The sequence below is a fragment of the Rattus norvegicus genome, chromosome 14, assembly GCF_036323735.1.
Source record: "Rattus norvegicus strain BN/NHsdMcwi chromosome 14, GRCr8, whole genome shotgun sequence".
In the NCBI taxonomy this organism is placed as follows: Eukaryota; Metazoa; Chordata; class Mammalia; order Rodentia; family Muridae; genus Rattus; species Rattus norvegicus.
Genome location: NC_086032.1, coordinates 85,679,160 through 85,705,079, shown reverse-complemented (window position 1 = coordinate 85,705,079; position 25,920 = coordinate 85,679,160). Strand labels below are relative to the sequence as shown.

General features: G+C 52.7%; 2 protein-coding genes and 2 non-coding genes across 9 annotated transcripts; all 4 read left to right on the top strand.

Moving 5' to 3' along the window:
• The first annotated feature begins 388 nt into the window (after positions 1–388).
• On the top strand, positions 389–8,342 carry Tbrg4 (transforming growth factor beta regulator 4). 5 transcript variants are annotated; one of them, XM_006251343.5, is made up of 12 exons: positions 398–433; positions 1,091–1,152; positions 2,339–2,803; positions 3,252–3,575; positions 4,123–4,294; positions 4,541–4,698; positions 5,654–5,764; positions 6,284–6,428; positions 6,723–6,968; positions 7,143–7,254; positions 7,383–7,497; positions 8,051–8,342. In XM_006251343.5, the coding sequence occupies exons 3-12, from the start codon at positions 2,399–2,401 to the stop codon at positions 8,150–8,152; spliced, it is 1,890 nt and encodes a 629-aa protein (XP_006251405.1). In that variant the 5' UTR covers positions 398–433; positions 1,091–1,152; positions 2,339–2,398; the 3' UTR covers positions 8,153–8,342. The 5 variants fall into 5 exon arrangements, with proteins under 5 accessions (XP_038948153.1, XP_006251405.1, XP_038948151.1 ...); XM_039092223.2 differs by lacking the exon at positions 398–433 and adding an exon at positions 477–495; XM_039092225.2 differs by lacking the exon at positions 2,339–2,803 and having other exon boundaries at positions 389–491.
• On the top strand, positions 3,811–3,947 carry Snora5c (small nucleolar RNA, H/ACA box 5C). Its single transcript, XR_005493623.1, has one exon. It is a non-coding gene; the product is annotated as a small nucleolar RNA SNORA5 (small nucleolar RNA).
• On the top strand, positions 4,319–4,447 carry LOC120096784 (small nucleolar RNA SNORA5). Its single transcript, XR_005493622.1, has one exon. It is a non-coding gene; the product is annotated as a small nucleolar RNA SNORA5 (small nucleolar RNA).
• Positions 8,343–16,337: 7,995 nt separating the features above from the next.
• On the top strand, positions 16,338–25,865 carry Nacad (NAC alpha domain containing). Of its 2 annotated transcripts, NM_001100655.3 has the most exons (9): positions 17,383–17,486; positions 20,018–22,137; positions 22,978–24,430; positions 24,558–24,667; positions 24,746–24,817; positions 25,075–25,221; positions 25,304–25,447; positions 25,568–25,690; positions 25,777–25,865. In NM_001100655.3, exons 1-9 carry the CDS (start codon positions 17,420–17,422, stop codon positions 25,789–25,791), a joined length of 4,251 nt encoding a protein of 1,416 aa, NP_001094125.3. In that variant the 5' UTR covers positions 17,383–17,419; the 3' UTR covers positions 25,792–25,865. The 2 variants fall into 2 exon arrangements, with proteins under 2 accessions (XP_038947687.1, NP_001094125.3); XM_039091759.2 differs by having other exon boundaries at positions 16,338–17,486; positions 20,018–24,430.
• The last annotated feature ends 55 nt before the right edge of the window (positions 25,866–25,920 follow it).

Sequence of the window (25,920 nt, the reverse complement as noted above, 5' to 3'; positions counted from 1 at the left end):
TTTAGTTGTTTAATCTCGACAAACTGCTTGCATTTCCACAAAGAACTTCAAATGGAGCTATAATTTGCCACTTGGCAACCCCTTCCAGCCCCAACTCACGCCCCTCCTACAGGACCTGTGAAAGGCCCAAGGGAATGGGGCAGGACGGACGGACATTAGAGTCGCTACCCAAACACCGCACAAGTAGGAGATTCTGGCCCGACGTACCCTGCCTTCCAGAATTCACCTTCTCCCTTCCGTCTAAGTTTCCCACTACGAGCCTCTCACCAAGCTTCCCAATACCGGAAGGCTGGGCTCAGCAAAGATGGCGCCTGCCCGGAAAGGGCGGAGGGCGTGGCCTCCGTCCGAGAGCACTTGACTACCTAGCTTCCGGCGGCGCGCCAGTGACGTAGTGAGCGCGCCGGGCCGCGTGGAGGCGGTACGGCTGATGGAGGTCAGTGAGGGTGATCGCTGCACCCGTCTGGCGTCATGGAGAGACTGGGTTTCTAAGCGTAGGTATCCGAGACGGGAAGGGTGGCTAGGAAGGGCAACAGTTAGTAAGAACCGGCGGGGCTATTGTGGGGAGAGCCAGGAAAGGGGCTTTTGACACTGCGACCCAAGGGCGCTGGCCGGTTGCAAATTCGTTTCCGGCCTGCGATTGTGCACGCGCCCCTCGGCCCGCGTTGGACGAGGCCTAGCCGAGGAAGCTACGCTACCTGCAGTGACTCTTGGCGTCCCCTGCCAGTCGCTTTTCGTGTCTCTGCATTTTAGGTTTCAGGGTTGATGCTTACTTAATCGCAGGTTTGGCTTAAATTGCTTTAAAGTTGTCTTGAAAATCGATAATGTTTGCCAGCGCTTCTTTACTGTCGGGTTCAGTAAATGATGGATATTGGGGTTTGGGCAGATGCCCCCCTTCTGAGCCATATTTTGTTTCCTTTTAAGTATAATTAAGCCAATCTTTTTCCCACTGCAGTAATGTGCTCATGTAACAATAAAATAAGCTAGCCATACACCCGGTTCCCGGAAGCAGGAAAAAATTTTAAGGCGCTTTCTGCTTTGGTTTAAGCAAAGTCCAAGTAACTTGTCCCACCTGGTTCCTGTCTCTTCTTAGGGAACAAGACTGGCAGAATCGTTGAAAGGAGCGTCATGTGGATATGTAGCATCTCGAAGAAGGTAACATTTTGCAGGACTTAGAAAAAGGAAGTGTGTTTTGCCATACCCTGTGGTTGGCAGGGAACTGTGGGATAAAAGTGCAAAGAGTAATTGAAATGGAGCCTGTACGGTAGGGATTGGGTTAAAATTGGCAAGATGGTGACTCTGGGTGGTGTTAGGGCTTGTTTGCCATCGATTTTTGCTTTTAAGGGTGCTGGGGTGTGGCTCAGTCGGAATTGCTTGCCTAGCTCAAATGAAGACCTAGATTTGATCCTTAGCAGGGCATAAAACCAGGAGTGGTTGGATAGCTATAATCTTAGCACTCGGAGGTGGAGGCAAGAGGAGTTAAAAGTTCAAGGTCATTCTTAGCTACATAAAGTAATTGTAGTCTTTTTTTTTTTTTTTAACTAAGTAAATTTTTTTTTCTTTATTTGTATGTCTGTGTATGTGAGCCCAGAGAGAGTCAGATCCCTGGAGCTGGAGTTACAGACAGTTGTGAGTCACTTGATGGGGTGCTAGGGACTGAATTTTGGTTATCTGGAAGAACGGCAAATACAATTAACTGCTGAGCCATCTCTACCCCCTCCCACCAGAGAGAGAGAATCCAAAAGTTAAGAAAGGGTGACTTTTTTCAGGTTGTTCAGTGAGGCAGCCTACTGCATTTAGAGAGTCTCACTCCCGTGTCAGCAGTGTTCCATGTTTTCCCAGAAGTTTCAGGAACGTGAGTTATAGATCCTAAGTTTCCCCAAATCATTCTGACTTAGAATATTTAAGCCAGTCGTTTTTTGATCCTGGATACCTTTGAAATTAGAAACAAAATAACCTAGTACTGTGTAAGGTGCATGTGCCCAGATTTGCATCATGGAAGCCTTGAGGAGGACCTGGGGAGTTTGAAAGTGCAGCTAGGCCTGGTGCCTCCCAGGCCGAGTGCTGAGCGGTGATACCTGACCACTGTCCTGAAGCAGAAGTTCCTAGGACTTCTGCTTCAGAAAGTGCTCTTTCACATGTAATGGGTGTTAAAACAGGAAAGACTGAGACCAGTTGTTTAAAATTGCCATATCTTGGGTTGGGGATTTAGCTCAGTGGTAGAGCGCTTGCCTAGGAAGCGCAAGGCCCTGGGTTCGGTCCCCAGCTCCGAAAAAAAAGAACCAAAAAAAAAAAATTGCCATATCTTCTAAGTTCATGTAATACTCCCTTTTCTTTTCAGGACTTTGGAATCACTTACTAGGAGTCTTAACCTCCCTCCCTCTTCCCTGTGCCCACCATCATGGCAGTTCGCCTGATGAAGCAGTGCACATGCCTACTTAGAGAAGCCACCCGCCTAGTTCCTACCGTTGCTCCAGTTGGCCGACTGAGACTTGCTGGGGTGGCCTGTAAGACTTTGACTTCCTCCGTCAGTTCCCCCTCTTCAGGTTCCTTGACGGAGTTGTTGGGAAAAGAGCAGGTGTTTACTCCCTACCCAGAGCACCAAGAGGTGGACTACCTCATTGAGAAAGCCACCAGGCCAGAGGAGCTGCTGGAACTGCTAGGTGGTGATCATAGTCTGCACCACAATCATGCAGCCCTCATTCTCATCCGGCTGTCCTACCTGCTGTCTGAGAAGCCAAAGGAAAAGGCCTTGCTTGTAGAGGATGCTCGCTTTCAGCAACTTGTCAGGCTAGTTGACAGTCAGGTGAGCAGTTACCGTGTACATGGGGAGAAAGTAGCCACTGATGACTGACAGCTATAGACAGGGCTCCTAGCATTTGGGCTGGGGTAGGAGGTTGGTTTTTGAAGACAGAATTTCTCTGTGTAACCCTGGCTGTCCTAGAACTCACTTTGTAGACCAGGCTGGCCACAAATTCACAGAAATCCACCTTCCTCTGCCTCCGGAGTGTTGAGATTGAAAGTGTACACTGCCATCCCCGGTCCTTCTCTAGACATTTCTTATTCTAGTTTTCAAGAACATGGCTGTGCTTCCTATTAGTCCTCTCAGGAGGCACTAGTGTGTCCAGGAGCCGCTAGCTGAGCCTCCAGGACCTCAGACGTGCTCAGCTAGCGGGTCCTGCGAGGCTAGGGTAGGAGGAGCTGCTAAATACCTGTGGGGCTGGCTTCGTACTGACCTGTCCTCCTTGGTGCAGATAACTTCTGTCTGGCATGGGACCCTCGTGAAGCTGCTGCGAAGTCTGTACACACTAGTGCTTCCTCAGGGCTCCAAGGAGCTGCGGTCCGTGGAACAGGAAGTACGCTGGCGTCTGCGGAGGCTAAAGTATAAGCACTTGGTCTTCCTGGCTGAGTCCTGTGCCCCCTTCATGAAAGAGCAGCACTCAAAGGAGCTGCTGGCTGAGCTGCTAAGGCACCTGGAGAGGCGCTGGACAGAGATCAGCGACAGCCGCACATTGGTGTCCATGATGACCATGGCAGGGCACTTGTCAGAGTCACTGATGAACCGCTTGGAAGACAAGGTATGGGGCTGAGAACAGGCCTCCTGTGCACTTGGGGCCTGTTCCTTGGGTGAAGGGAAATGGGATTGGAGCCCTGAAAGCCGCTCGGTCTCAGGCATCTCGTGGGAAAGGGTGAGTGTGGCGGGCAGCTTCTGAAGTTAACACAGGGGTCCTGGTTAGGCCCGAGCTGTCTCATGCACAGCTTGGCTACTAGCTAGAACAGATGGCTCTGTCCACTCCTTCCATGTTACTCCGCTGCAGTCAAGTCAAATTCAGTTCCTATCCTCTCATGATGGGAGCTGGCCCAAATGACTGCGACAGCAAACTCTGCTGCTCATGGGCCCTGTGTCCCCAGCCCTTGGGACCTAGGGATAAGTTTGGTTGCAGACATTGCACTCCAGGCCTAGGAGTCCCTGGGGCAGGCAAGAAGGCTGATTCTGTGCAGCCGGGCCTGTGTTGAGTCAGCTCAGGCCTAGTTGCTGTCTCACAGGGGCTGCACTGGATGGGACCCCTGCCCCCAGCTCATCCCAACCACCTCAGCTGATCCCTGCGCGGCTGTGGTTGACAGTGCCTGGAGCTGGTGGAGCAGTTTGGCCCTGATGAGCTGCGGAAGGTGCTAATGACGCTGGCAGCCCAGAGCCGGCGGTCGGTGCCCTTGCTGCGGGCCATTTCCTACCACCTGGTACAGAAGCCCTTCCCCATGACGAAAGGCATGCTCCTGGACCTGGCCTACGCCTATGGTAAGAGCCCCGGCCACAGGCACTTGCAGCTGTGTCAAATTCAGTGCCTGTCCTAACGATGGCACGCACTGGCCCAGAAGGCTGCCATAGAAACTGTGACTGCTGAGCCCTGTCCCCATGCCAGGTTCAGGATGAATTTAGTCACAGACATCAAGCCCTTAGATATGAAGTCGAGGGTGGGGCAGAGCGGTGGGTGTGGGACACTGACCTCCCCCATTGATGTCTGGTGCCTGCTCCACCCCACAGGTAAGCTCAGTTTCCACCAAACCCAAGTGGCCCAGCGCCTCGCTGCTGACCTCCTGCCCTTCATTCCCAGCATGACGCCTGGAGAGGTGGCCCGCTGCGCCAAGTCCTTTGCCTTCCTCAAGTGGCTCAACCTGCCTTTGTTTGAAGCCTTTACTCAGGTGAGTTAGGACCTCAGGGTTATCTGTAGAGGCCTCCGTTGGGAACTGCTGCTTTATTATGGACGCAAAGCCAAGCTGAAATGCTCATTTGTGGGCTGTAAATAGAGATTTCTCTCTTACTTTGATTTGGAGGGCAATGTCTAATGGTAAGGGAAATGTCTGAGAGCAGTTGCCTGTTTGGTTCCTGAGTGTCCTGTTTCCATTCACCTTGGGGCAGCCATGACTATACACAGGAAGGGAAGGCACCTTTGCGGTTTTTTTGTTTGTTTATTTGTTTTTGTTATTCTGTTCGTTTATATCTCAAATGATATCCCACTTCCCGGTTACCCCTCCACAACCCCCATATCCACCCTCTCCTCACTTCCCTTTGCCCCTATAAAGCTGTTCCCCTACCTACCCTCTCCTACCCCACCACTCCGTCATCCCCCTATGCTGGGACATCAGACCTCCACAGGACCAAGGGCTGCCCATTGCTGTCAGGCAAGGCCATCCTCTGCTGCATATGTATCCAGAGTCATGGGTCCTCCCTGTACACTCCTTGGTTGGTGGTCTAGTCTTTGGGAGGACTGGGGGGTCCAGCTGGCCAATGTTCTTTCTATGGGGTTGCAATCCCCCTCTGCTTTTCCAGTCCTTCTGCCAGCTCCCCCATGGGATCCCTGAGCTCAGTCTGATGGTTGGCTCTGAGCATCCACATCTGCCTTGGTCAGTTCTGGACCTCCCAAGGAGCAGCCATAGCAAGTGGGGAGACACCCCTGTATTTCCGACTACTGACCACTCTGAGTAGAATTGTATGAGTACATGATGCCTGTGTGCGCATGTCCTGTGGCCAGCAGACAATTTCTAAAGCCACTGTCAGGGAGTTGAACTCTGAAGCTGCTACTGGGTGAACAGTTTTGAGCTCTAGACAGGGAGAAAATGGCTGCTGGGCCCTTACTTTGTCCCTCTAATGTCTTAGCACCTCCTGAACAGCGCTCAGGATGTCTCCCTGTCCCATCTGTGCAGCGTTCTTCTTGCCTTTGCCCGGCTGAACTTTCATCCTGAACAAGAGGATCAGTTTTTCAACTTGGTACGAGCACCAAACACTGCTTCTGACACACTGACTTAGGGCTCGGGCTACTGCCTAGAGTGGGGGTTGGGAGTGGGCACAACATTTGACTTGGAGAAATAGGCAGCATCCCAGAGACCACTGGAGAACATGCAAACTACTGGGACATTGCCTGGGGTGATTTTGAGGGCAGCCAGCCAGGGGCAGCAGCTATGTGGACACCTAGGTGACCTGCCCAGACATTCTTCCTTCATCACAGTGCCCACTAGGGACTATCACGAGGGATTTGAGACCTTGGGTCCCTGCTCGTGGGCAGGGTGTGAGTGAAATAGCTAAACAAACAGCTCCGGGCTTGAGGAAGATTCCTATACCTCAGCCTGGGTTGGTGTGGGCTTTACCAAGTCAGGACTTTGGTCTTGCTTTCCAGTAGCTGTCCCTCGCTCCAGTATGGCAGGTCAAGAACACAGGTTGGCTTCAGACTTTCCTAGGGTGTTGTGGTCGCTGGCTGACCCTGCTTTCTTCTCTGTGCTCCTTGCTCAGGTGCATGAGAAGCTGGACTCCGTGCTGGGGAGCCTGGAGCCAGCCCTGCAGGTGGACCTGGTGTGGGCCCTGTGTGTGCTACAGCAAGTGCAGGTAGCAGAGCTGCAAACAGTTCTCCATCCTGGGCTCCACACACGCTTTCTAGGTGAGACTGCTCTCCTGCACACAGCATGGGCATGCACTCCCATGGAACATGGAGGCCTTCTGCTCTACCAGCCAGGGAAGACACTAGAGCAGAGACAGAGGGCAGAGCACACAAAGCACAGCCTCGTGATTTGTGATTTTTTTTTTTCCGACCACTCCCTGCAGTTGGCCTACAAGCTTAACTGTGGGACACCAGCCTAAGACGGGGTGGGAGCTCCCAATGCTACTCTATGTCTTGTGGTCCCCCTTTCTGTACCCAGTACTGTACATCAGCCTACCTTCTCTCCTCCCCCAGAGAGCAAGTCTCCAAAGGACCAGAGTACCTTCCAGAAATTGGTCCACATCAACAGCACTGCCCTGCTGGAGTACCCTGAATATAAAGGCCCTTTCCTGCCAGCCTCAGCTGTAGCCCCCAGTCCCTCACCCTCCAACAAGAAGATGACACCCCTACAGAAGGAGCTGCAAGACGCACTGAAGGCACTGCTGGGGAACAATGACACAGGCAGCCTGGAGGTGGCCACACAGTATGGCTGGGTGCTGGGTAAGGGCTCCCTTCCGCTGGGAGAGGGTCTAGTCTAACAGGCCCTTTGTAACCCTGCATGGTATAGCAAGAAGCAGCACAGAGAACAGCGGGTACCTCCCTCTAATGCCTGCTTGTGGGTACACTGTGGGGTGTCTGAGGCCTCACCTCCAGGCTCATCCTGTTCCCCTGCAGATGCAGAGGTGCTGCTGGATGCTGAGGGCCACTTCCTGCCCCTGAGAGATTTTGTTGCTCCTCACCTTGCCCAGCCAGTTGGGAACCAGCCACTACCCCCGGGAGCTAAAAGGTATGTGGCCAGAGATCCCTGGTCATGCCCTCGGAAGGGATTCAGCAGCACTGCTGTTCTTAAATGCCTTTTAACTCCTCGGCCTTAGTCCGGGAACGCGCTTTATAAGTACCCTTGTCTCCTGCTAGAATCGCTTTCCTACGCTGGGAGTTCCCCAACTTCAACAGCAGAAGCAAGGACTTGTTGGGGCGTTTTGTCCTGGCCCGTCGACATGTGCTGGCTGCAGGCTTCCTAGTGGTGGATGTGAGTACCTGGAGAACAAGGGTCACTGCAGAGGGAGAAGCCCCTAGAGCTAGAAGGATATGGGTGGATACTCAGCTCTCAGGCCTAAGCTAGGCACCTCTCCCCTACCCCACCCCACTCTACGCACACAAAAGCTTAGCTTGCCTCCTGTGAGCACATCACACTGAAAGTTCAGTACAGCCACGGGATCCCTTGCTCTGCCATTAGAGCTAGGGCTTGGACCTGTAACTGTGCTGCTGTGTGGCTATGTGTGGCTTCAGATCACATGTGCCGTGTTGAGTCTCCTGCAAAGAGAAACTTCATAGCTTTGCCACATTTTCTTCAGTAGCCTTGCTGGGACCTATCTGGTTTGCAATCTCTTTGCCCTGCCAGCCAGCATCTTTCCATGTGCATAGCCTTACACTCTGCACTCTTCCTGAGGACTTTGAGGCCAAGACCTGGGTGTTTAAAGCTGTCAGTCAACAGCTCTGTCAGAGTGGGAGGGGCCCCTGGACATGTAAAGGCGGGAAAGGATTCCACAGTCCATGTGACTGTCTGTACTACCTTCTTCCAGGTCCCATATTATGAGTGGCTGGATTTGAAGTCTGAATGGCAGAAAACCGCCTACCTCAAGGACAAGATGCGAAAAGCAGTGGCTGAGGAGCTGGCCAAGTGACCTTTCCCATCTGTTCAGACTGCATCTCAAGACCTGAGGGCTCAGGGACCCAGACCCAGCAGTGAGTGCTGGGCCGGCCAGAGTTGTCACCCATCAGCGAGATGAACTCTCTGTAGGACCTTGGCCACAGTAGGGGGTGCTCAGCAGCTCCCAGGGCAGGCGGTCCTAATAAATCACTTGTTTTGGTGGATGCCGGGTCTCTTCCCAGGCTCTGTAGTATCTGTCTCCTCGTTCCCTTATTTTGGACACACACACACACACACACACACACACACACACACACACACACACACACCTCCACTTCCCTGGCTCTCCAGGATTCTACCGAGTGTACTCTCCTCCTCCACTTCCCCAATAATAGGCTGGTGTGGCACAGCAGAGGGGGGACTTGAGAGACAGAAAACCTAGGCCTTAAATGGGTAGGGTCCTAGACACTTGGGCTTCCCAGGAAGTGTGTGTACTTGAGTGTATAGCAGAGTTGCAGTTACTGTCCTGCAAGGTTCCCTCCCTTACCATGTCACTAAGAGAGTATCTGAAGGGAACAGGTGCTGTGAAGGCATTTGGAAGACCCTAGTTCTGGGACAAGAGTAAAGTCCACTTGGCTGAAAACAAGATCCTTGGCCAGACTGTCACTCTCAGGACTACCACAGCCTACTCCGAGACCGCCCTTCCAGTGGAGCCCTGGGTCCTCTGCAGCTGTGGCAACAGGATGTCTGCCTTCTATCCTCTGCAGGAGATGCTTATAAGCTTGCCCGAAGGGGAGTCTTACAACAAAGAGGGTTCTTACCTTCCCAAAAAGAGGGTTCTTCCTCCCAAAGCACCACTCCAAGTCCTCTGTGTGACCTAGTACTTCTCTTGTCCTGCACAGACTGTTGGTTTCTACAGAGGTGAAGGAAAAGCAGAAAAACAGCTAGAACTGGCTTACAGGAAGGAACAGCTGGCCACAGCTTGTCTAGGTTGAGGTGGGGTGGGTGGGTAGTGCTGAAAAGCCAGTTGAAGTCTGGTGTATAAGGAAATAAAAATCTGCTGCTCGCCATGTGGGCCACTGGCTTTTCTTTTGAGCTAACTGGAGATCTCCAGTGGTAGGACTGCTGCAAAGCCATGCTGGTGCCTACATCAGAAGTCAGCTGTGAGATACTGCTGTCACCACAGGATCCATAGGGCAGCTGGCCCATATTAACTGCCTATAGCTGTCTGTTCACTGCTACTGTCTTCCTCTAAGAGTAGTACACAGGGGACTCAGGACGGAAACTGGAAATAGACTTTCTGGATTAGTGTAGCTAGTTCATGACAACCTAACGTCTTACTGGTAATGTTTCTATTTGGGGTTTTTTTGTTTTTAATTTTTTATTTAAGATTTATTTATTTATTATATACACTGTAGCTGTCCTCAGACACACCAGAAGAGGGCATCGGATCTCTTTACAGATGGTTGTAAGCCACCATGTGGTTGCTGGGAATTGAACTCATGACCTCTGGAAGAGCAGTCAGGTGCTCTTAACCGCTGAGCCATCTCTCCAGCCCTCTATTTGTTTTTAAGGTTTATTTTTGATTTTGTATGTGTGTGTTTCTGTGGGTATATGCAGCACATCAGTGAAGGTGCCTGTGGAGAACAGAGGCATCAGCTCCCCTGGAGTTAGTGTGGGTGCTGAGAACAGAACTCGGTCCTCTGCAGGAACAGCAGCTGAGCCCTCCTCCGCCTCTGTTCAGTTCTTACAAGTTGTTCGTGATGAGGGTTTAAGTTACCGGTATGTTCTGGGCGGCATTTGTCTTTGATGTGACAGATGAGCATTTGCCTCCTGTCTGTCTTCCGAAATGGCCCAGTGGTTGGTGTTGAGGTCTGGCTGTTTGCAGTGCTGAGGTCAAACCCAGGATCATCCTTCACACGCTCAGTAAGTGCTCTACTGCTGAGCTACGGTTCCAGCGTGGGTTTGATCGTTGTAAAGATTATAGGTCTTAGTCCTTTGTTGGGCATGCAATTTGCAAATATCTTCTCCCAATCAATAGTTGGTGGTTTTTAGTCCTCTTCACTGGGCTTTAAGTCTTCGAGCCATTATTTTTTTTTCTAATCTCATTTTTTTTTTTTTTTGGTTATTTTTTTTTTTGGGCTGGGGACCGAACCCAGGGCCTTGCGCTCATTTTTCTTTTAATGTGCATATTGATGTTATGTCTGCATGTATGTCTATGTGAGGCTGTCAGATCCCTAGAACTAGAGTTAACAGACACTTGTGAGCTGCCATGTGGGCGCTGGGAGTTGAACCAAACCTGGGTTTTCTGAAAGAGCAGCCAGCGAATGCTCTTAACTGCTGAGCCTTCTCTCTAGCCCCAGCTCTAATCCTTCTGAGGCAAGTGGAGGAACGGTCTCGCCCAGCTTTCTCTCGTCTTTGTGCTCCTGTGTTCATGTGTGTGCACTTACATATGCAGACGAGAGCTCAGCCTTGGTGTTACTCCTCGGGCACTGTCCACATCCCGTTCTGTTGCTTACACTCTGACTCATTCAGTTGTGTATTTATTGGTGATGTGGTGTCTGGCCAGGATTGTGCCAAGTAAGCCAGACCGCTAAGTCTGGAAACACATGCACTCCGGTCAAGCTCAGGCCCTCACACCTACAGGCAAGCACTCTACAGTTTTTGTGAGATTTAGAATGAGGTGAGGGGTGTGGCCTCTAGGTGTCCAGATACTCTAGATCCTGTGTTGAAAAGCCCTCTTCCTTTGTTGATTTTTGTATTTGTACTTCAGTTAAAAGTTTGCATATTTTTCCGTCTATTTCTGAGTTTTGGGGGCTGATATGCTTGTCCGTGTGGCTTTAAAATTGCCTTAGGCCACGTATGGAGATGGACTCTTGTAACCCAGCACTGCAGGCATGGTGGTGGACTCTCGTAATCCCAGCTCTGTAATTCCTGCTGAAGCGGGAAGATTGCAAGTGTGAACTAGCCTGAGCAGCCAGGTGTAGGGACTCCAGCTTTAATCCCGGCACCTGGGCAACAGGAGGCAGGTGTCTGTGAGTTCAAGGCCAGCCTGATTTACAGAGCGAGTTCTAGGACAGCCAAGACTACATAGTGAGATGTCTCAAAAAATTGCTTGCTGAGCCCTCTTGTTTAAGATGGCTTCTGTTATGGTAGCTACTTTGTCTTTCCATCAAGGTTTTAGTAAGTGTGAGAGTTTACTAGAAATTGCATTTAAGTCATTGAACAGTTTGGGGAGGCAAGTCATCAATGTCCTGAATTGTTCAGTAAACAAATGTTTCTTCTTGTAGGTCTCTGATAGCTTTCATCACTCTTTGTGGCTTTTGTTTCTTTGGTGTGTGGCCAAGGTCTCAGAATGATTGATTGTGAGTGGCACGGTGATAATCGTTCAGTTTGGGAGGCTTGGAGAGAGGAAATTGAGACATTCTCGCTATGTAGCTCTGGCTGTCTTGGACCAGACTAGCCTCAAATCCAAGAGATCCACCTGTCTCTGCCTCCATAGTGCTGGGTTTAACAGGGTGCACTATTTTGTTTTTAAAGCTTTAGTTATGTATATACACGTGTGTCTCTGACTGTACAGGTGCCTGATCTCCTAGAGCTGGACTTAGACACAGATGGTGGCCTGGGAACCAAACAGATGTGTTTGTTAGTTTGTTTATACTGTCTGATTTCTAGGCTCTCTTTTATTTTTTCCTTTCTATTTATTTGGCTTTTGGGGACTGGGTTTCTCTGTGTAGCCCTAGCTGTCCTGGAACTCGACTCTGTAGACCAGGCTGGCCTCAGACTCACAGACCACCTGCCTCTGCCTCCCTAGTGCTGGGATTAAAGGCCTGTGGCTGAGCTCCCGTTAGTCTCATGCATTGTTTGTTTGTAGTTAGTGGAAGCTGACCTTGAACTCTGATCCTGATCTTCCGGAATTACAGGAGTGTGCCCGTATTTTCTGGGTGTTAGGGTTCTCTAGAGGAACAGAGCCAGTTGACGGCTTCACTCCTACATCGGAGAGCTGAGAACCTGGTAGCTGCTTAGCCCTCAACCTAGCCAGCTGCGTTACGTCAGTCTTGTGCTCAAGACTGGAACACTCCTGGAGAGTCACTTGTCTTCAGTCGTTTGGAAGGCTGGAGACGCAGGGTCCCAGTGTTTAGTGAACGGTGGTGTGGCCGCAATGCTATCAAGGAGCAATGCAGACAAACAAGCATCACTGGTGCGATACATCTGCTCAGGTGTTCACCCGTGAAGAATTTCCTCAGGTCTCTTTATTTACGTGTGGTTAATGATGGTGAGGGCACAGGTGACTGACTTGTGAATGACTCGGGTCTTGGAGAGTTTGGACGCCTAGCCACCTGTCACTTCAGTAGTGCACACTGGGGTGGTCAGTCTAGAGTCGCTAACTGCTTCAACAGTTCTTAGTCACAGCTGCCTAATCTTTTACTTTATTATGGTAGCTGGGCTTGAAAGCCATTGTATGTGCATGAAGTAAGCTAGAGGAGAGTTTGTCCGTGTTCATTTTCTATGTTTAGGTCCCCAGGTTTATGCAGCAAGCATAGCAGTCCAGTCAGCCGTCCTGCCAGCCCACCTCAAACTCCTGTGTATCCGGATAAGCCAAAGCTACCCACTCTGGAGGGGAGTGTTCCCCTCCCCCAAAGATGCTTCACAGCTTGTCTAACACCTGTCAGACATTACTCACAATCCTTATTCCTATGACTTATCAAATGGCCTTAGCTGGTATCTGTTAACTGTCTTCTTCCACCCATTCACCCTAACAGGTCGTGGTTCTTTCCTTTCATCCCCAAGGCACTGGGCCCTTGGCATTCCTACTTGGACTGGGTTGAAACTTCCCATTGGACTTAGTCACAGGACATGGCCACACCAAAGTACCCTGAAAGGATCTCCTGCACTGACAGCTGACTTCATTTTGGAGAAGCAGTCCAGTTCCCCTGGGTCATGATATATAAGTGTCACCTCAAACACAAGAACTGCTTGCTTGAATGCGTTTAAGGCTGTTTGGTGGAGGAGGTGGTTGGCAGGGTTTTTTTGTTGCGTTTTTTTTGTTTTGTTTTTTGAGATGGGGTCTCTCTCGGAGCCTTGGTTGTCCTGGAGCTCACTATATAGAGCAGGCCAGCCTCAAACTCAACAGAGATCTGCCTGCCTCTGCCTCAAGTGCTGGGATTAAAGATGTGAGCCACCACGCCCAGCCGTAACTACTGTCTTAATCTGGAGTCAAGGGCATCAGGAGCCCAAACTGTCTTGGCTTACAGTTCAGTGGGGCGTTTGTTGTCACCCCTGGTTAGAAGCACTCCCTGGTGTGGTACCAGAGGCACTTGGCCAGTAGAGTAACAATGTTCGAGAGTTAAAAAGCAAAAGGTTTTGGTGTCACTAGGAGAGGTAGTGAATGGTACCATCCCCAGCTCTTAGATGCTGGGCCCATGAATCCCAGTAATAGAAACAGTGCCATATGTTGGGTGATGATTCAAAGCACAGGCTTCTGGGAATCCTGTCTCAGCCCTGGAATTTTGGCTGAATTTACTTCCTATTCTTTGATGTGCATAGCTTTAGAACAACCCAGTGTAGCTGCTACCTTGAGCTCACCTGATCTAGTCAGTGTGATGACGTTGATAGAATGGACCAAAACCAGCTAAGAGCTCATGCCAAGCAGGGACAGGAAACACACTGGGCATGGCAGGAGGCTCTTTTTATGTCTCAAAGCTTGCTCCAGTGACACACTTCCCAATCCTTTTTTTTTTTTTTCTTTTTTCTTTTTTTCGGAGCTGGGGACCGAACCCAGGGCCTTGCGCTTCCTAGGCAAGCGCTCTACCACTGAGCTAAATCCCCAACCCCCCAATCCTTTCTTAATGGTTCAAGCGTGGCCATGTGTTCATACATGGCCCGATAGAGCCATTCTCATTGAACCACAGTGCTTTACAGACGGTGTCAGGAGATATCAGGAGCATTACATCTGGAACTTGGAGCTGAGAGGTCCTGGTAAAAGATGTGGGTGACCCTGGGTAGGAACCATTCCTAGAGACTGCTTTCCTGGGATGTGGGGACCAAATGTGAGGCTGAGGGGAAGGAGTGAGAAGTCCTGCAGCTCTCCTTCAGGTCTGTATAGGGTCTAGGAAGAGGACTGATGGCTCCTGCCAGACAGCCCCACTGTTGGGCCAAGTTATCTGCCCTGAAAACAAATGATGACACAGCTATTTTTCCTGAAACATTTTAAAATTTTTATGTTAATTTCACTTTTTGGCAGAAATTTCCAATCTAGTTTTTTGGTTTGGGTTGTTGTTGTTGTTGTGTTTCTTTGGAGACAGGGTGTTACCAGGTAGTTCTGACTGAGCTAGTACTCACTGTGTAGACTAGGCTGGCCTTGAACTTGGAGTAATTCTGTTTCTGCCCCCCAAACACTGGAATTATGGGACATACCCCAGACCCTGCTTTGGACATGAAGAGTTATTTTTCCTCCTTCCTGTTGTCTTTCTGTTATTTGAGTTCTGATTTTTGCTCATGTTGGTATGGGAATATATTTGTTGCTTCACTTTTTTGTTTTTGTTTTCTGAAACAGGGTTTCTCTTTGTAGCTCTGACTGTCTTGAAACATGCTCTGTAGACAAGGTTGGCTCAGAGATCTGCCTCCCTCTGCCCCCCAAATGTTGGAATTAAAGGTGTATACCACCAATGCCTGCCTTATTTTGATTTTTTTTAGACAGGGCCTTACTGGTTAGCCCTGGCTATCCTGGAACTTACTACCAAGCCCAGTTATTAAATATGTTGGTACTGTTTTATAGACTAGAAAAAATGTTTTGAAGGATGATCTAAGGACATTTTTTTTCTTTTCTTTTTTTTAGGAGCTGGGGACCGAACCCAGGGCCTTGTGCTTGCTAGGCAAGCGCTCTACCACTGAGCTAAATCCCCAACCCCAGGACATTTTTTTAAATACATATTTTATGAGACCATCAAAACAAGTCAGCTGGTAAAGCCATTTTCTGCCAAGCCTAACACCCTGAGTTCAGTCCCTAGGACCAGCATGGTGGAAGGATTGTAGCCAACTCCTATACACTGTCCTCTGACTTCCACATCTGCAGTGACGTGTGCACATACCACACACAGTGGGCCTGGCATGGTGGCACACACCTTTAAAAGTTAAGTCTTAAAAATCCAGTCTCTCAACTGGACTTCTGTAAAATCCGAAACAAGTCATGTACTTCTATTCCAAGAGGGAAGGACCAGGGCACAGTTACAGAGCAAAGCCAAGCCCCAGCAGTGTAGTTCAGTGTCTAGGAGGCACTGGGATCTGGGCTCTAAACAGGCCTGAGGAGTCTTACAGACTCCACCCACTGCTGTTCCTAGTCCCACAGACCCGGTGTCTCCAACACACTGTTCTCGGCTGCTCTCCATAACCCTTCATGTCGTCAGTACTGGTAGGGTGATTTCAGAACCATCTGGGATACTCTTACAGCAATACTAAGCTCGGTACCAGTTTGAAATTAAGCTTTGGTCCTGCTGGACCACAAGTTCAGTGTGCTGACCCTGAGAACACACTTCTCAGAAGACTTTGTCTCAGTGATGCTGGTCTCTAAACACAGCTCAACCCTTTTCCAGCCCCAGTTAACCGTTGTCAATTGTCTCAGTAAAGCAAGGGTCTCACTTTAGTGGTGCTGGTCTCCTGTTAAAATCACAGCTGACTCTTCAGCCCCAGCTAACCAGAAACCACAGTCGTAATTACAAGGCAGGTCTCCACCATCTGTACCTCAGCATTCCTGTCTTCAAGCCCTACAACAGCTTATTAAGCTCTTGGCGGTCCTTTCTAGCCCAAAGCTCCAGATACTTCTGCAATCTTCCCACAAAACAACATGGTCAGACCGCCACAGCCACAACCCATCTGGTACCAATTGCTGGATTAGTTTGCTTTCTGTTGCTGTGATAAACACCAGGGACAAAAACAACTAGGGGGCTGGGTGGTGGCAGCACACACCTTTAGTCCTAGCACACTAGAAGCACAAGGAAATGATCTCTGTGAGTTCGAGACCAACCTGTCTACAGTGTGGATTCCAGGACAGCCAGGTCTACACAGGAAAAGAAAAAAAAAACTCCAAAAAGGGGGGGGGGGTTCCACAGGAGGAAACAACTTAGATCCTTGGAGGTAAGGTAAGGGTCCTTAAATATAAAGTCAAATATCAGGAGGACAGGGTGATTTGTCAGCAACAGAAAGAGGTGAGGCAGTTTTTCAGGAGATGCTGATCTTGTTTGGATGTGGTGGGTAAGGGTGCTGGGGGTACATTGGTGTGCACCTCAAGACAGGTACAGGGGAATAGGGAACAGCACCTGGCTTCCTGTAGATCCAGAAGGTCCTATACATTGGACACTCCCTCCTTGCTTGCCTCAATAGCTACTAATTTCCCGGACTCCAGCTCACAGATGACAATGTGTCATTCATTCATCTGGTGCCTGGCACTGGGAGGGGAGGGGGCACGCGCTGAGCATTGCAACAGCCGGGATGGAAACATAGTACATTTCAGAGAGGGAAATGGTAAGCATCGTCTCTGGAGATGGGGCACAGGGCTGGCGGGAATAGAGTTAGTGAGATACATTTCTTCCCTGTTGGAACTGAAGGTTGAAAGAAATGAAGACTGCCGAGCTAGAAGTCAAAGATCCAGCTCAGCCCAAGATCTTGTCTGGAGCCGCTTTCCCTGGCGCACCTGGTTCCATCTCCCTCCCGTTGCCACAGAGACAGGAGGTAGTTGCTATGGAGACTGACTTCCAGGAGCAGCCAATCCCGCGCTGCTGTTTCAGCTCATCTTGGGGCTTAGGGGCTTAGGCTCCTTTCCTGGGCTCCCTGTGTCCTCTGTCCAGACATTGAGCGATAGGTTGAGCCATCACTTATTAAAGTGGCCCTGCCCCCTCTGCAGAATATATAGCCATCTCCCCAGATTAACCCCTGGCTCTGGAGACACATTTTGACTCTTTTCAGTTAAGAAGCGATGTCACCTTGAGAGGAGTCTGGCCTCCAAGCGGCCCCTTGGATGCTGCGGGGAAGGCGGGGCAGGGCGCAGCCTAATGGCCCTAGGCTCAGCAGTGGGAGAGAGGCGATGAGGTGAACGTAGGGAACGAGCGCCCTCCCTCTGGCGCTCCGCAGTGCTCGGCGAGCTGGCGCACGCTCACTCGGCTTGATAGGCGGGCGGGGCAGTGCTGACGTCATTTACGCCGCCCCCCCCCCCAGCAGAGGGGCGGTGGCCGTGCTGGCTACTCCGAGCGCATTGACGGACAGAGGGACAGAGAGACAGGGGTATCGGCAGGCACACGTCCAGGCCATGCCCGGGGAGGCTGCGGGCGCTGAGCTGCCGCTGCCTGAGGCAGGAGGGTCTGGATCCCGCACAGGTGAGACCGCGCGCGCCGGCTCCCCTTTCAGACTCAAAACCTTTCTCTGGCTTTCTCTCTCCTCCATCCCTCTACCTCCTCATAGTCCCCTCCCCTGACTTTCCAGAGCGGTTCTTCCCTCCATCTGCATCTTTCCCCCATCCCCCAGCCCCAGGATTTCATGAAAGCCTAGAGGCCGCAGGCAGCATCTTCCTAGCCTTGAAGCTATGAAGGGCAACGTCTTAGCCTTTCACTCTGGGCTGTGGGGGGCCGTATTCTTTGGACCAAGTCCCATTTACTTGGGTCTCTGTGCCACATCGCGTTCCATTGTCCACAGAGAGCTGGGCCCCAGAACCGATGTTGGGGTGGCAGATTTGGAAGTGGGAGGCCTAGAGGGTCCTCATAGGCTCATCCTGTGACCACCAGAGGGTCCTTAGAGGTACCTTGGGTACCCAGGGCAGCAAGCGGCTAGACTTACAAGAGAGTTGTAGGACCCATGGAACCTGGAAGCCCAGCCAGAGGAAACCGGCAAAGCTGGGTCTGAGAGGTGGGGCCTTGAACAAGTATCCTAGCCATCAGTGGTCTTACTATACAGATCTTGGAGAGGAAGGGGCATTAAATGTTGGTAGAGATCAGTCCACTTGCAGGCCTGAGGATACTCAAAGTTTGAATGCTTCCTGCTGGAGATGGGATGTGTGTAACTTGGGCAAAGCCAAGGGCACCTTGCTGGGTGCAAGAAGTTATCAGGGACAGGATGGTCAAGAATGGGGGTGGTACCAGTGCTGTGCCAGGGTCCATGTTGAGAGCTAACAGTTCTCACTCTACTCTTGCTAGGGAAACAGGCAATCTAGGCTGGAACTCCCCAGACCCAGTCAGAAGCTGGTTTTCTTGGTGACCTTGAATGACACACACACACCTTGGTCTTCTATTCCCCCTTCCATTTTAACCTTGGCCCAATTCTGCCCTACTGCCCTGGGGCCACACTAGGAAGTGTAGATGGCAAGAACCTGACTTGGGAACACCCAGTGATGGCTACTAGCCACACCCACGTCCAGTGCCATGTCCCTAAAAGAACCTGAAGGAACCCCCCTTCCTTTCTGTCAGGAGCCCTGATTGTCCTAGTAGCCCAGCTTCGGGTCAACGAATCCAGCTGGTGTCAAAGAGCCTAGTGCTCAGATATTGCTGAGAACAGATATCAGGGAGGTGGCTGTCTCCCCTTCAGCTTCCCTCTCATCCTGGCTGAGAACTGCTCAGTAGCTGAGAAAGACAAAGCCGCCACGGTGCAGGCAATGTTGCCCTGTCACCAGTGAGCATGGTAAAGCCAGCAGCGTTGGCTGTGTGCCTGCTGGAGCGGCAGGCCCCTAGGCACTGCCCCTCCCCCTCTTACGCAGGACGTGAACTGAGCTCTGGGGACACTGGGAAGGCTTTAAGTGGATACTTCAAAGAGATGTGTGTTTGGCCATGGTCCAGGTGAGGGAGGGGCTGCTAGAGAGTCTTTAAAAATGAGCACTCAGAGAAACACTTAGATGGTTGAGCGAAAAGCCACAGACTCAAATGAATGTGCAGAGTAACCCGAGTAGGGACATGCAGCTCATCGAGAGGCAAGACAGCATCAGCCAGAAAGATAGGAGGGAGTGTGGAGTGCCGCCATCTGGACAGGTTTCTTTGCTACCGTCCTAAGTCCCTAAGTACTTTCTGACCCACAGCGCTCCACGGCCCCAGCATGTGTAAGTGGCGCACCGTGCCAGCAGAAGGTGTGTCAGCCCCTGAGTTTCTGTGAGCACCTGTACCTGACCCAGACAGTGCCTGAGACCTAGAGAAGGACCCCAGGGCAGGCCGGGAGCTCGCAGCATGGTGGAGAATCTATTACCATGAGCAGCTGCCTCGATGGAGAGGACATGACCAGCCTTCTTCCCTCAGCCGTCCTGTTCCCAGGGCATCAATTCCCACCACGGCCCTTTTGAGCAGGAGGCCGCAGTTCAGACTCTGTGGTACATGTCTGTCTCCGTTCTCCGGAAACTTAGCTCCATGCAGGGTTACGCTGAGAGCTCTGAGGAGTCCGAGGTTAGCCTCGAGTAAGGGCAGCAAGGGTAGGAGAGAGAGGGGCTAGAGGCAAAACCTCCTGCTTACAGTAGACCTGGAATGTTCCAGAGCTGCAGTGTGCAGGACCCTTGCCCTTGTCACAGGAAGGAGCTGGCAGCCCGGTGGATTCTCGTGGCTCTCTGTTCCTGCCCAGCCCAGTTGAACCAAGCTGAACGGGCAAGCTGGATTATGAATAGAGACACGGCCTGTGCTGATGTGTCCCCCAAAAAAGCCTCAGTATCTAATACACAATGGCACTCTTCATGGCTCCCCTTCTTACAGAGCCTGTCAGCAGCTGCCTGATCTGCTGAAACACCTGGAAATTCTTCCTCAAATATACTTAGCCTACAGGCCATTGTCTTCTCCACAAACTTCCATGGAAACCTGCCTATCCCCGTGTTCAGCTCTTCACCTGGCCTGACCCTGAGATGTGTCCAGAGGGCAGCTCATGTGCTTTTCTGTCTCCACAGATCTCCCATGTGATGCAGCTATTGCAACCATCCTGAAAGGGGACCAACGAGAGCCCCATGGCCTGACCCCAGGGCCTAGCCCTCTGGCGCTCACATTCCTGTCCAGCAAGCCAGGTGCCCGGCCCCAGCCTGAGGGGGCCAGCTGGGATGCAGGGCCCAGTGGGGCTGCCTCAACCTGGGTGGACCCGGCAGAGGGCAGCCCGAGCCTAGTGGTCCTCCCTGAGGGCCTGCCTCTCCGGCCTGTGCCTGCCGATGTCCCTCTCCCCACCACCCTGGAGCCCCGCATCGTGATGGGTGAGGAAACATGCCAGGTCCTCCCTTCACCCAGGGCGGCCTGGCCAGTGCTCAGGGACCGGGAGGGTGGGCACACTGCCCTGCACCCACCTCCGGAGCTGTGTTCTCAGGGTGATCCTCCTGTGCCTTCCCCTCCCCCTGATCTCGATTCTTACTTCACACCCCCCTCTACTCCCACCAAGACCACCTATGCCCTGCTTCCTGATCATGGGCCCCACAGGGGTGCCTGGGGTCTGGAGGCCGAGCTGCTGGATGAGTTACTGGACTCAACACCAGCCTCACCCTCCGGCTCCTACATTACGGCAGACGGGGACAGCTGGGCTTCATCGCCTTCCTGTTCCCTCAGCCTGCTGGCCCCTGCCGAGGGGCTGGACTTCCCCTCCGAGTGGGGCCTCTCCCCATCAGGGTCAGTGGTAGATGAACTAGAGCCCCACCCCACGGCACCTCCCGAGCCACCATCCTCTGAGTCCAGCCTCTCAGCAGACTGCAGCTCTTCCTGGAGCCAAGAGGGCCATTTCTTTGACCCAAACTGCCTGGCCAACGACCCGATGATCCCTGCCGCCCTCCTGCCCTTCCGGGGTAGCCTCATCTTCCAGGTGGAAGCTGTGGAGGTGACACCGTTGCCCCAAGAGGAGGAGGAGGATGAAGAGGAGGGAGCTGCTGCTGCTGCTGCTGCTGCTGCAACCCCGGATGGAGACCTGGCTGGAGAGGGTGAGGACGACAGCACATCTGCCTCCTTCCTGCAGTCGCTGTCCGACCTGTCCATTATCGAGGGCATGGATGAGGCCTTCGCCTTCCGGGACGATACCTCGGCGGCCTCCTCTGACTCAGACTCAGCTTCCTACGCAGGGGCAGATGATGACAGGCTATACAGTGGGGAGCCCCATGCCCAGCCCAGTGCTCAGAATATAGAGCAGGAGTACAGGAGCAGGACCGCATTTCCAGGGGCAGCAGAGTTCACACCTCAGACATCAGAGCAAGAGATCTGCCTAACCGATAGCCAGGAGTCGGCTGCAGAAATAGCAGAAGAGATTCTAACTTTAGGCATAGAGTCCGAAGCTACTAGGACACCTCCTGATCGGCAAACAGCTCCAGACCCCCAGGTGGAGGAAGCTACCACAGTGACCCCATGGGTGGAGAACAAAGATGACTCAGTTGCTGAACAAGCATCCAAGGCTCTTCCTGAGCCCTGCCAGAAGGGGACAAGCATGATCTTAGGCTGTAAACCCCTCACTGCAAAGGCAATTCCAGATCTGCAGGAAGGAGCAGGCCCTGCCATGTGTCCAGTCCTTCCTGAGAACTTGAAGGAAGGAGGCCAGGGCCTTCCCTCCACAATGGAGTATGTGGCTGTGGCTTCAGTGGGGCCCTGGAAGGCTGAGGGAGGTGTCGCAATACCGCAGGACCCCTTTATGACATTACCCCCACTCTTGCAAAATACAGATCCCACCTCAGGCCCCGAGTCTGTGGCTGTAGTCATGCTAGAGCCCCAGCAAGATGAGGGATGTGTCACAGTACTCCAGGATGTTCCTGTGGTATCACTTCCATCCCCACAAAGTACAGATCCAACCCCAGGTCCTGAGGCTGGGGCCATGGCTACATTTGAGTTCCAGCAGGCTAAGGAAGGTGTCCCAGAGCTTCAGGATACCCCTGTGGCATCATCCCCAGCCCTGCAAGCCTCAGACCCCACCTCAGAGCCAGAACCTGAGGCTGTGCTTACACTGAGGTCCCAGCAGGATGAAGAGATTGTCACAGTACCCCAGGAGTCTCCTACAGCATCATCTGTACCCCTGCAAAGCTCAGATCCCACCTCAGAGCCAGAACCTGAGGCTGTGCTCACACTGAGGTCCCAGCAGGATGAAGAGATTGTCACAGTACCCCAGGAGTCTCCTACAGCATCATCTGTACCCCTGCAAAGCTCAGATCCCACCTCAGAGCCAGAACCTGAGGCTGTGCTCACACTGAGGTCCCAGCAGGATGAAGAGATTGTCACAGTACCCCAGGAGTCTCCTACAGCATCATCTGTGCCCCTGCAAAGCTCAGACCCCACCTCAGAGCCAGAACCTGAGGCTGTGCTCACACTGAGGTCCCAGCAGGATGAAGAGATTGTCACAGTACCCCAGGAGTCTCCTACAGCATCATCTGTGCCCCTGCAAAGCTCAGATCCCACCTCAGAGCCAGAACCTGAGGCTGTGCTCACACTGAGGTCCCAGCAGGATGAAGAGATTGTCACAGTACCCCAGGAGTCTCCTACAGCATCATCTGTACCCCTGCAAAGCTCAGATCCCACCTCAGAGCCAGAACCTGAGGCTGTGCTCACACTGAGGTCCCAGCAGGATGAAGAGATTGTCACAGTACCCCAGGAGTCTCCTACAGTATCATCTGTACCCCTGCAAAGCTCAGATCCCACCTCAGAGCCAGAACCTGAGGTTGCTGCCACACTGAGGTCCCAGCAGGATGAAGAGATTGTCACAGTACCCCAGGAGTCTCCTACAGCATCATCTGTACCCCTGCAAAGCTCAGATCCCACCTCAGAGCCAGAACCTGAGGCTGTGCTCACACTGAGGTCCCAGCAGGATAAAGAGATTGTCACAGTACCCCAGGAGTCTCCTACAGCATCATCTGTACCCCTGCAAAGCTCAGATCCCACCTCAGAGCCAGAACCTGAGGTTGCTGCCACACCGGAACCACAGCAGCCTGAGGAGGGTGTCACCATACCCCAGGTTGCCCCAGTAGCATTACCTTCACCACTGCAAGGCTTAGATTCAACCTCAGACCTAGAATCTGTGGTTGCAGGCACAATGGAGTCCTGGCAGGATGAAGGGATTGCCACAGCAACCCAGGACATGCCTGTGGTGGCACCTCCACCCCTTGGAGGTATAGAGTCCACCTCAGACCCAGAGCTGAGTGCTCAAGACACCCCTCAGGCCCTGCAGAGAGAAGCAGGCTACACCCCGGGAACCAAGCCTTCTGTCTCTGAGGCCCATCAGGAATTAGGTGTGGCCTTAGGACCGAGGCCAGTGCCTAAGGAACAGGATGCAAAGCCTCCACACTCTGAGCTCCCAGCTTCAGACCAAGCCCAACAGAATGGCTCAGAGCCAGTTGTAAAGAATGACAACCTTGGGGTTCCAGGAGAAGGGTCAGGTCCCACTTTGAGCACAAAGACCTCTGAGCCCCTATCCTGTATGGGGGAGAAAGTAACTGAGAACCTAGCTGCACCCAAGCCAGGAGCATGTCTTGAAGCCCACGATGGGGCCAAGACACACTCACCTCAAAGACAGGCCTCGAGGGCCAAGAACAAGTGTGGGAGAGGCCCCAAACCACCAGGGCAGGGAAAGGGGTCCAAGTCAACAGCATCGCAGGGTACCACGGAGACCTTCAAGGCGCATTCTGCTGCACGCTCTGAGACCAGCCAGCCACAGCTGATGAACTCCGCTGGGGAGGGAACAAGCCTGAGTGTCAAGGACTCCTCAGGCCCCAGGCTTCCTGTGGCTGTATCTGTACAATCCAAGCTTGGTTCCTGCCCAGGGTCCCCAGCAAGAGCCACATGCACACTGAGCAGGGTCTACTCTGAAGAGACTGCCAGGTGTGCACCACCCTTTCAGCACCCGGAGCCTGTGCTAGGCCTAGGCAGCGGAGAACAGCCCAAGGTGACCCTTGGTACCCTTAATCTCTCCTCAGAAAACTCTGCAGGTGACCTGCTCACCACACCTCAGAATAGGCTTCTGGACCCTGACCCTGACCCTTCTGCTCCCAGTGCCCTCAACAGGGCATTCCAATCATCCCCAGGGCCCCCAGACCCTTGCCTGTGCCCCACTTCCCAGAAAGACCCTGTGGAAGAGGAGAAGCCCTCAGCCTCTCATGGTCTGAGGTCTCGGGCAGGAGTCCAGGGAGCTGCTGCCATTACCACCTCAGGATCCACAAAGCCTCTGGGAGCCCGGCAACGTGTCAGCCTCTCACCTCACTCCGCCAATCCCAAGGTGACCCCCACAGATGCCAAAGACCCGGCTTGCATCATCTCAAGCCCCTGCCAAGTGCCTCCTCCCTCTGGGACCCAAAACCCATCGGGCCCTCGAGGGTTCCCAGCTCATGAACAAGAGGATGAGGACAGCCTGGAGGAAGGTAAGAGGATGTGGGGGTGGGGGAGTCAGTGACTGGGCCAGCTGGACTCTTTCCGGGGAGACACTAGAGGATGGGACTGGTGGACCCTGCACTAGTAAGAGGCCCTCATACCTCGCCCCTCCCCCAGACTCGCAGAGGGCCCCAGGCTCCGGCCAGCATTCGGAGAGCCACGGGGAGTCGTCGGGTGAGCTGGATGAGCAGGATATCTCACCTCAGAAATCGCAGTGCCCGGCACAGGTTGGCCCCAGAAGGGGGAGGGTCTCTGGGTGAGCACCAGCTGGGCCCGACAGATGCTTAGCTCTCACCTTCCTCTAGGACCCAGCCGGCAGCAATGAGGAGACCACTGCCAAAGCCAAGCAAAGCCGCAGCGAGAAGAAGGCTCGAAAGGTCAGCTGGGAGCTCTCCTAGAGGACCCTGGGAGAGGACATATATAAAGGGAGACATCCTCACCGATGACCCCAAACCCAGAAGCCAGAGAAATACTATCATGAAGAGGGTTGAGTCAAATCTAAAAACCCGCCCCTCCCCCTAAACACGAGGATGTCCTGAGGAGGCCCTTACAGAGGGAGGTCTGCCTGACCAGGGGAAGGGCAGCCATCCAGACACCGGGAAAGGCGGTCTGAGTCTCCTGCTCTCTGCCACAGGCAATGTCGAAACTGGGCTTACGGCAGATTCAGGGAGTCACCAGGATCACCATCCAGAAGTCAAAGAACATCTTGTTTGTGATTGCCAAGCCAGATGTCTTCAAGAGCCCTGCCTCAGACACCTATGTGGTCTTTGGTGAGGCCAAGGTCTGTCTTGGCTGTGATCATGTGGTGGTTGGGGAGGGGAGGGCCGGGTCAGTGAGCTCCACTCAATCTGTCTGTGCTGCAGATTGAGGATCTGTCCCAGCAAGTACACAAAGCAGCAGCGGAGAAGTTCAAGGTGCCCTCAGAGTCCTCAGCCCTGGTCCCTGAGCTGGCCCCTGGGCCCCGGGTGAGGCCAGAGTGTGAGGAGCAAGAGGAGGAAGAGGAGGAGGTGAGGCCTGGAGGCTCTGGGCACTGAAGGGTGCCTGAGGATGGGGTGAAGGTCCGGGTGGGCACACTGCTTCAAAGGGTCTCAGGCAGCTTAAGCTACCTCCTTATTCCCTTCTGTTAGGTAGAGGAGGCCGGGCTAGAACCTCGTGACATTGAACTGGTGATGGCCCAGGCCAATGTGTCCAGGGCAAAGGCTGTGCGGGCCCTGAAGGACAACCACAGTGACATTGTCAATGCCATCATGGTGAGCACATATTAGCCTTCTTCAGCCCAGATCCTAGGGAGGTCCCTCAAAAAAGACCTTCTGCTAACATGACGATTCTTCTGCAGGAACTGACAATGTAGCTGCTGACTGGAAGCGGGGGCCCGGTCTGCCTCTCCTCAGCTCTGCAGCCCAATAAATCGGTGTCACATGATCACCCTCTGGAGTCCCCTCAGTTGTCTGTCTCGTCACCCTTAGGTGTCTCGTCAGGG